This window comes from Merops nubicus, unplaced genomic scaffold (assembly GCF_000691845.1).
Source record: "Merops nubicus isolate BGI_N331 unplaced genomic scaffold, ASM69184v1 scaffold8088, whole genome shotgun sequence".
Lineage (NCBI taxonomy): Eukaryota > Metazoa > Chordata > Aves > Coraciiformes > Meropidae > Merops > Merops nubicus.
The window spans coordinates 193-10758 of record NW_008626273.1 but is presented as its reverse complement, the minus strand read 5'-3'; the positions used below and the strand labels follow the sequence as shown (position 1 = coordinate 10758).

At 38.7% G+C, this 10566-nt stretch overlaps 1 protein-coding gene across 1 annotated transcript in view; it reads left to right on the top strand.

The window, feature by feature from the left end:
- Positions 1-10273, top strand: part of SH3TC1 (SH3 domain and tetratricopeptide repeats 1) — a 26481-nt gene extending 16208 nt beyond the window's left edge. The window contains exons 11-17 of the mRNA XM_008945939.1: positions 1064-2752; positions 3433-3613; positions 5965-6115; positions 8163-8285; positions 8591-8741; positions 9635-9831; positions 10043-10273. Coding sequence (XP_008944187.1) covers positions 1064-2752; positions 3433-3613; positions 5965-6115; positions 8163-8285; positions 8591-8741; positions 9635-9831; positions 10043-10273 — 2723 coding nt within the window. The remainder of the gene's footprint in view (positions 1-1063; positions 2753-3432; positions 3614-5964; positions 6116-8162; positions 8286-8590; positions 8742-9634; positions 9832-10042) is intronic.
- Positions 10274-10566: the final 293 nt, after the last annotated feature.

Sequence of the window (10566 nt, the reverse complement as noted above, 5' to 3'; positions counted from 1 at the left end):
TGCTGAACAGTTTCAGAAATTAGTTTCTAAGGAAACAGAGCTCTTAATCTGTAACTTCAGTAAGCTACTGTTGGTGCAGCTGTGAGCTTTACACTGGCTATGACTGCAAACTACATCCCTAGTTGCTACCCTATTACCTTGGCTGGGTAGCAGTAGGAGGACTAAAATGATGGTATGTCAGTCTTTTTTTTTTTAATTTGTAAGATATTCAACAGTGTCAGTACTAGGATAATTTAGATCAATGACTGCATAAATCCCCATAAACTTGGTAAGACTGAAAAAGTTATTCTGGGCCGTCAGAGAATTTGCACTGGTATTTGACTGAAAGAAGTCTTATTACACAGGCTTGCCTGGCCACACAGAGCTAATGTGGACAGAACAGGACCTTTCCAGGGACCCTCGCAGTACCCATGTGAGACTTCAACAAATCAAAAAAACTCAGCCTAATGCTCTCCCTGGCTAACCTGCCTTAGCTTTCTATCAGGACATAGGTATACCCTTTCTCACCTTGCATGCACGCTCAAATTCACAGTTCCCTTAGACATTAAGCCCATCCATGCCCTGACCTTGGGCTCTTTACCTAGCCTCCAGTTCAGACCTTGGGTCTTTCCAGACTCTGCCTTTCCTCTGCTTATTAGTTAGTCTGAATTGTAATTTACTGGCAGATATCTCTCGTTCATACACACAGAGAGAACATACACTCAGTGTATACTTGAGTATACACTCAGGCACAAACCAGTTTGAATTAACATTGGACTTTAGTTGGATTAGTGTTGGATGAGGCACAGGGCCTGGCTAGACAAGTGTACTGATGAGCAACCTGCTTACATGTGGCAAGTTCCATTTACTCCCACTCCTTAAGTCTCCCACACTTGTTCCACCCTGATCCTTCTTGATCTTTCTTTCCCCACCTTTGGCTTCTTTCCTAGACATATTGTTGGGAAAGTACCATATATTTGTATTTCTTCCTAACTGTATCTTCTACTGATAAATGCTTTTGTTGGTCTGTCAAAGGTCTTTGTGTGCATGGTGTTTTGATCTGTAATTTATTTTTGAATTTCAGAAATTTCACGTTCATGCCCTGGCACAAGATCCATTAGCAAGAATGGCAAGATAGAAGAGTTCCTGAAGAACTTCAAGAATTTGGAGATCACACAGGCAGAAGAGCCAGCTACTGAAGGAAAGGGTTCTGTTAGCTCTCCAAATACAGAAATCTTCCCTCCATCTGAAGGACCTAGCTTTTGCATACATCAAGATGATGTTCAAGCTTCTAATGTCTTTGAGCCATTGATACTCTTCTTAAATAGGAAAGAATATGAGAGAAACTTCAAAAACCTGTATGATTTCTCTTATCCATTTATCAATAGTATGTTTTATGGGTTTTCAGATGAAGAACAACTGGTTAGCTTTCTTAGATTAGCAAGGGAAGCAGCAAAGAAAGCAGGTATGTCCTGGGCACTGGCAAGGCTATGCTTTCTCTTAGGCAGGCTCAGTGTTAAAAAGCTGAAGTTTTCCCAAGCTCGAGTATATTTTGAGGAAGCGTTGGGAGCAGTAGCTGGAGGATTTAGTGATATGTACTTTATAATTGCTCTTTATACAAATTTAACAGTCATCTACTTGACACAGAAAAACAAAGAAAAATGTGCTCATGTTTTTGAAAAGGCTGCATCTCTTCTCATGGGAATTCCCAACTACATTTGCAGTGCTGACCTGGAATCAGATATTCTGAAGCATGCTCTGAAGAGGACAGTTCTGAGCCAGAACAAACATGCAGAGGCAAGGGCATGCTTTCTACTGGCAAAACATTACAGTGTACACAAGCAGCATGAAGAGGCACTACCATTCTTGGAAAGGTTTCAACTGTTGCTTAATGACTTGGGCTTAGAAAACAACTTATCAAACAAGAGCTATTTCACACTAGCAGAGTCCTACAATGAGAAGTGCTTGCCACACATCGTGTTAAGTTGCATGAGGGTCGCCTCTTCCCAGAGCTCAAATACTTTAACAGATTCCTTGAAGAGGATTGATTTAGTCATCAAAAATGCTCCCAAGCTCTATGGCCTGAGAAAACTCAGAAACATGCTCCCATCCCAAGCTGCACCTTACCTCATACAAGCACTTTCCTCTGTGTTCACTCCTGAACAGCAAGGACTATGCAGCACTATCTACCTTAGCTTAGCAGAACTGTATGGCCACCACGGATGGTATGGAAAAGCCATTGTTTACATGATGAAAGCACTGGACTCAGAGGCTTCTGCTAAGCCAGAGGAAACTATTAACTATCTGGTTTCACTTGCTTGGTTATACATTCTTTACAGGCAATATGATGTGGCTTTAGCCATTTTAAATGCTGTTGTAGATTCTTCATGGAGCAACCCTCAACAACAGGGTGTTGCTTATAACATGCTTGCTATTGTTCTGAAAAGAACAAACAACACAAAAGAAGCTGCTGAGAGCTACTACAAAGCACTGTGTCTTTCAGAGGAGACTGACATGATCCATAACCAGGCTATAGCCCTGGCTAATTTTGGGGCACTCTGTATGCATGCAGCAGCCAACAAGCTGGCAGAACATTATTATATCAGGGCAGTGAAGCTATTCTGCAAACTTCCAAGTATGGACTGTGGTCAAGACTTTATCCAAGTCCTCCTTCAGCTGGGATGTTACTATGTTGATGGAACTCAAAGAGAAAAAGGAAGATTTTATTATGAATGGGCTTTTTTAGTTGCAATGGAGACAAGCCATCTGGAAAGTAAGATATTTTTCTTTTTTTCCTCAAAGTTATGAAATGTACCCTGTTTGGCAATGTTTGCTATATAGGTATGTTATAACTGTTCCTTAAACAACATTTTATGTCCAGTTATGTGACAGTTACTGAAGTGGTTGAAATATTTGCTCTGTCTCATAATGGTGGAGAAATAAACACATATGGGCTCGGTCTTGTGGTGGTACTTAGTTTTTCAGAAATGGTAGAGAATAATATATGCTAAAAAAAGCCTAAATAACTTAATTAGTAAAAAGTCTAGAGATTTCTGTTTAATAATATTTACAATAGTTACGATATTATTGGTGGTACAAACAGCATTAAACCAGAGTTTAAAAGCATGAAAACAGTTAGTAATCTGGATTACTTTTGCATAAAGTAGTAGAATTTAGAAGGCACATGGTTTATTTATTCTTGCTACCATGATTAAGGCAGCTTACACAAGTAAGGTGGCTGTTATATTATTTTAAAGATCAAATTTGAAGTGACCTCTAGCCTTTGTCTATTTTGGGGGTGAAAAAACTGGCAGTGGAATCTTCTTGTTGAGTTTTACATTGTTATTCATTGCACAGTCAATGATCTGTGAAACAGTAAGAATGAATTATTTTAAAACTAACTTTTATTGTACCATAGAGATTCATGTTAGCATTTCAAACCTGTTCTCCTAGGTCAACTGCAGGCAATTAAACTGCTGTGTCAGTTCTACAGCACAGTGGTTCCCAATGAAGCTCAGTGTGTCATCTACAATGAATACCAACTGTCTTTAGCTAGAAAGATGTCTAACAAAGTTCTGGAGGGGCAAATTTTGGAAACCATAAGTCAGCTTTATTTGTCTTTAGGAACAGAAAGGTAAGAAATGCTGAATAACTTTGCTCTTGTTCTGATTGTAAACTTTGTCATACTAAAGGATCTCAATTTTTGCAACAGTTGAATATAACTGATTTTTAATTTTTTTTTTTTGTTGTTGTTTTTCCTCTCTGCTTTGTCAGAACACTATCAGAATTGAAGGATCCGGTACTAGTGGAGACTTCTCTTGGATTTTTAAGTAACTCTCTTTCAAGGGAGACAAGATTTTCAGCAGGGATTAGCACCACTTCAAGAATCTAATTATTTAAAAAATAAATATATATATATATGCATTTTAGAGGTATTACGTTTTATGCAACTCTTGATGACTGCTATAGCTCTAGGCTTATTGCTGGCAGGTGACTTGCTTGTGATGATTTTTTACAAGACTACTTTTCCATTAGAAAACAAATTGCATTCCAAATGGACATCAGATTGTCTATATGCAAGTGCTTCTCTTTGAGGCAAAGATTTCTAAAAGTTATATAAGCACAAAGGCTATGTGCAAAACTGCATACTGTCAGTATCCAGAAATTTCTATAATATTTTTTTCTTTAAATTGTAGAGTCTTTTTCAATAAAGCAATTTATAGTAACTAACAGGTACAGGGGAAACTTGCAGGTTTCTCTAGATGATTTTTTTAAAGTGTTTTTTTTTGAGGCTTTTTTTTTTACTGTATCTCACTTCAGGGAGTCACTTTACATTCAGGTATTTTTAAATATGTCTCAGTAAGGATGGAAAAAATATCCTCCTGTGTGGAAAGAGAGTGGATGCTTATTTTAGCTTCTAGTGGCTGCAGTCTAAGCATTTAACTTTCCTACTATGTCACCTAATTATTTTGCTTTGTTTACTGCTGTTCAATGATATAGTTTGTGAACATCCTTTGGAGAAGCTGAAGACAAAGGAACTGGTTAAAATTTCAAACTACCTGGAATGTGCAGAAGGTTTAAGCTAGCTGGAGAAGCTGCTGCTTTGTGTGTGTGCATACATGCAACTTATGTATCCTAGGAGCCTGGCTCACAGATGTTGACTGTGTAATGTTAGCAGACTACAGGACAGCATGTACTGAATATGGTATTAGATCAGTTTCACAGTATCCTTTGAGTTAACAGCCCTGAGTAACGAGGATGTGTCTATAATGAGGCAATGAAAAGAGTAATGTCCTTGGTTTTACCACTTCCATTGTAAGTTACTGTGGCCATGGCAGTGGATACAGCCCAACCTGTTCCAGCTGCTGTGCTGGGTTCTGGACTGGTATACGCTTCTGCCTGCTGTGAAAGAGAAAACTCTGAAGGAGGTATAGACTTAGCATTCAGTAATTGGACTGAGTGGGACTACTTCTACTACCTTGCCTTTCCTCATGTTAGCAGCTGGTTAGCAAAGAAGAGAAGATTGCAGTGTCAGGCTTGTTCAGTGGATCTTTACTTCCTCTCAAGTATAAAAGGAGTGACAGGTCTCTTCAATGTCTGTAAGAATCAGCAAGTGGTAAAAATATTTTTTTCCCTCAGATGAGAGACCTTTTTGAGACAGAACTGAAATCTTGATAGTGTGGAATATGAGGAAGCATGTATTACTTTTAGATTTGTTTCAAACATCATTGGAGATCTCAGTATGCTCTTCTAAAGATGCATTGTGTTAGGATTCACTATAACTGTGGGGTTCATGTTATATTTTAGTATATTTTTGTCTTCTGCTTGGAAGAAAATGCATCAGGCCAAGGTGATGAGTCTAACAGAAAACAGGAGGATTTATTAAGCTTGGGGTTTCTATGCCTGGTATAAAGCACCATAAGATCAATCAATCTGACAGGTCTTTCTAATGAAGAGTATGACTATTCTTCTGAGAGCGCAGTTAAAGAAATTTGTACTGTCCAATTTAGGTGCTTCTAGAACTGGTTATGTTGTGTCCCATTCTCTTCCACCCTCCTGCCCCCGAGTTTTTCTACAATTGCTGATTAGTCAGAATTGTGCTTAAGTCTGATACCTAGGTGACTTTCAGAAAAAAAATATTTACAGATGCAATTGCTTTCTGAAGTTTCTAGGAAAAAGTCATGAATGATGAGAATATTTTTTCACCTGTCACTAGTCTGAGGTAGGGCAAGGATGCATTGAAACTATCCTGAAATAATAAAATAATGTGGTAACAATCTAACAGGAACCATAGATGGAGCAAAAATAAGAAGAGAAAAAAAATTCCTATCGAACTTATTACTAGTGTTAAATTGTTGAGAAATTTTGCATTGATAAAGGGAAATGGGTTGTCTTTTATATTAACATAGAGCTTTTCTCACTATGAAGAAAACCATTTGCAATTCTGAAGGACCTTGCAGTGATTAGCAGTTCTCACCATTTCAGGGCATACAGGTCGGCTCTGGAATATACCAAAAGAAGCCTTGGAATATTTATAGATCTCCAGAAAAAAGAGAGAGAGGCATATGCTTGGCTACGAGCAGGAAAGATATATTATGTTCTGAGGCAGAATGAGCTTGTGGATCTTTATATTCAGGTATGTTGTCAATACTTACAGGCATGCACTTGCTTGTCAATATGGTGCAGGTGGCATGGTAAGTAATTCAATACAATGATCCCAGAGATTTTGCTGATGTTCTGAACATGTACGAACAGCATTTATGTAATGCTTAACAGCTGAAAGTCTCAGCATTTGCCATTGGTGCTTCATTTTAATCTGTTGCTTGTACTCTGGTAAAATTTTGGGCAGTGACCTTTTTAGTGCCTGCTCTCTGGTAAATTCTGTGTGTTTCTTCATCATTGTCTGCCAGCTCTACAGCAGCACAGGAACCAAACCACGTATGCAGGCCACATGCTGGTGGACAGCAGATATTAATCATCTTAGTATGCTGGCTGGGGGATTAGCTTCTTCAGAAAGCATTTCCAAAGCTTTCCTTCTGTGGCAGTGCACAGCATGGCATGGAGCCAGCTGGAGCTGCTGCTGCCTTGGCAACAGTGAAACCAGAGGCACAAGGCTTGCACACCTTGGACCCCCACAACCAACTAGGACCTGCTGCAGCTTCTACTGCTCTGTGAACACAGACTGAGTGATGACCTGGAACAGTGTTCTCCTGTGGCTGCTGAAACTGGATGAGCTGGAGTCTTACTCTGAGCTGCACTGCAGCCCAGATCTTACTCAGTTGTCTGTATGGCTCCTAGCCATTCACTGTAGTATTTGGAGGATTAGTTTCTTGGTTTTGTAAAGGAGTTAAGAAGACTTCCCTTTCATTGTAAGGGAGAGGGCTGCCTAGTGTAGTGCAGCATGTACACAACCTGATACAGTAAGATCTCAGTCTTGGCTGGCGCATGAGTGGTGCCAAAATATGATCTCAAAATAATCAGACACCTGTTAAGATGTTTTGAAAACATTGTTCAAAGCAGGAAAATAAAGGAAACAATTCATATTTAAAATGCATTGAGACACAATATGTGGAGCTCTTTTAATGAATCTTTCTCTCAAGTTACAGTTTCTAATACTTACCAGGAAAAAGGAATTAACTTGTTTACAAGAAGGGACTCTGCTATAAGCCTGTTACTTCTTTTTTTAGCTCCCAAGTCAGTCATCTGGTGGTAGAAAAACCAAATCAGTACGTGAGATGGCTTTCTCCATGTACTTTATTTCCTTCAAGAGGAGGAGTGGGTCAGGGACATGCATGTGTATTCCACGCTGTGCATGTACGCAACCTGGTATTTAAACAGAGTCAGTGCCTGTCCATGAGTGAAGTCTCAAAGTGGAAATGTGCTCACTAAAAGGTTGGCCTCTGTAACAGTAACTCGTGCAAGTCATCACATCTTACTACTTGCATGTAAAATACAACTTGACAATGTGAAGCAATAGATTCCTCAGGTGCCTGAAGCCAAAAGAAGTGGAAAAGGATCACTGCCTTTGTGCTTAAGGAGAGAACTGGATTTGTATTAATTGAATGCAATTTGAAAACTAAAGATCACAAAGCCAAAATAAGATTCTTAATCTTGCTTCATGTAGAAGTCCCCTTTCTCATTACTACTTATCCTACCAACAGTGAGTATCCTGGTGGTCTTGCTTTTGGGAGGGTGTGATGCTTTTCATGAAATCCTTTTTGCTAACATGGCATATATTCTGTTCTTCTGAATTAAATAGTGGAGCTGTATTTATTTACAGAATGCACTTCACAGGTTTTTATACCCACACTGTTAGTGATATCTAACCTGCAATTAGAATTTCTTTGCTAAGTTGGGTCCAGTTCAAATTTAATGTGGGCAGCTATCAAATACACTATTGTTTTTAGAGTGCAATGTGCTGACAAAGGTAGAGGGATACAATTGCCAGGAAGAGAGACCATAACACTGCATGTGCCCAGATTTGTATGTTCATTTTCAGCAGCTGCCAGTAGCCTGCTCAAAAACAGGGTATCAAAAAAAGGAGCATGGTCTTATCAAATGCTGCCTTTCCTATCCTATGAGAAGAGAGGCATTAACAAGATCTCTCTGCAATTTCTTTTATTTGTGAATTTTTTACCAAGAATTAACCAAGATCTTTCTATCCCCATTCTTTTTCTTTTCAGGTTGCTCAGGATGCTGCTCTTTACACAGGAGATCCAAATTTAGAAATGGAATTGTTTGAAGCTGCTGGAGACATATTTTTCAATGGTACTTGGGAAAAGGAGAAAGCAGTAACTTTTTACAGGGTTTGTGCAGTTTTTCTACTGCATCTATAGCTATGTACCCTATGCATGTACCATCTATAGTTAAGCATATTGCAAATGCTGAACCAAAAGCAGGTCCTATCAGTAAACCATTTGTAACCTACTGCAGCTGAGTACTCTGTCATGGAGTTAAAGCATCTCACCTGCTTCAACTCCTCTTCTGTGTGTAAGATAGGCTACAAGGAAAGATGAAAATGAAACCAGAAAGTGTTTGGCATCACAAAAGGGAGCCTGTCAGTGCACACCTTGGGGTTCAGCTGCACCTAACCTGCTCTTATGTGTTTCAGGACAGGGCTCTTCCACTTGCTGTTCAGACTGGCAACAAAAATGCTGAACTCAGATTATGCAATAAACTGGTGGAATTGCTGGTGTATCTGAAGGCATATCAGGAAAGTATGGAATATGCAAGAACATCTCTCATGCTCAGTGTAAATTTAGGTAAGACAAATTTCAATTATAGCTGAATATTACTGCTATTTCTAGTATGGGGGAACTATATTTCTTTGAATTCAGTCAGACTTCTTGCAAGGATTTTTGCTCATAACAATACTATCATTGCTATTTTTGCCTTCATTCAAGAGTGAAAAACTTTATTGTTGCTCCTTCTAACTTCAAGTTCATATGGAAAACCTTTGGTAAACAGAATTAAACCTGGGATTGCAAGTCCAAAGTGAATGTGCTTTTAATAGCTAAGGTGTAATACTGACAAAAAATATTGTCCAAAGAGGCTTTTGAATGCCATATACTTTGAGATTTGCTCGTAGCCTTGCTGCTGAGACAACCTGGGATAAAGTAATCACAAACAATGGTTCTAGTTTCAAAAGTGATTATACTTCAAGTCTGAGAGCTGTTCAGCTGATTATGAACCCTCTCACCCCTCCATACAAGCACAGACAGGTGACTTTGATCTGTCTGAAAATCATCTTTTTGACATAATTTTTGACATGAAATATATATTGGGAGGAGCAAAGGAGTCTTTTATCTCATTGGCTGGCTTTCTTTCATTACTTTCATAATAATCTTTTTATATTCTATGTAAATATGCAAAAGGTGTATAAATAGATACATGAGAAATTAATGTAATTATCTCTTAAGAAAATCCCAGACACTGTCAAATCCTACAGAGGGAAATTCAAGAATTCTGTGGGAATTCAGGCATTTCTCTTAATGCTCTCAATTCTCTTAATGCAAAATCGGTTTTATTCAATAAAGGCACAGCAAATGCAATATAGAAATAAAACAAAAAAATAGCATAGAAAAATTCCAGTTTGAGACATTTTGACTACGGTTGCCTATTTGGTTTTCTCCTGACTCATACATTATCTCCTCAGGAAATCAGCTAAATGAACGGATAGCTTACCATCGGCTGGCTGCTATCCACCATCATTTGGGTCACTGTGAACTAGCTGAACATTTTTATTTAAAGGCCTTGTCCCTCTGTTCCTCTCCTCTGGAGTTTGAGGAGGAAACACTGTATTACGTCAAGGTGTACTTGATCTTAGGAGACATTATATTCTATGACCTTAAGGTAAGAAATGCTGAAAACTGCTGCATTGAACAATGATTCATAACATCAGGTTTTATCAGATCGTTTTTCTGCGTTTAGAATGCAAATAATGAAGTGGGAAAACCCACTGAAGTTCAGAATCTGAATCGTTTTAATACCAAATAAACTGACCTTGGATGTCCTCTCACACTGGCTGTACCATAGAGTCCTATCTTTCTGTCTCTTGTTTCAGGATCCTTTTGATGCAGCAGGCTATTATCACTTGGCACTTGCTGCTGCCATGGACCTGGGCAATAAAAAAGCTCAGCTGAAGATTTACACAAGACTTGCAATAATCTACCATAACTTCCTTGTGGATCGGGAAATGTCTCTCTTCTTCTATCAAAAGGCAAGAACCTTTGCAACAGAGCTGAATGTTAGGAGAATAAATCTAGCTCCTGATCTGTCTTATAAGAGTTCATAAGCATCTTTGGAAAACACAGTCTAACAACCGCAGAAGTACCTTGAGAAATATTGCACTGGCGTTGTAGGAGGATGCAGAATGCATTTGTTGTCTCTTTATGCATGTGCTGTAAACTGGACCACAGCATCCAAGACTCAATTACCAGTTTATATGGCAGTGAACGCCATTTAACTGTCTCCAAGAGAGACAGTCTGTACTTGTTGTTTAAGGATGTGCTTTGGAACTAAACCCAAAACCAAAAAGTCTTTTTTTTTTTTTTTAAAGAAGTTTTTCTTCAGTATCTGTTTCTGCTT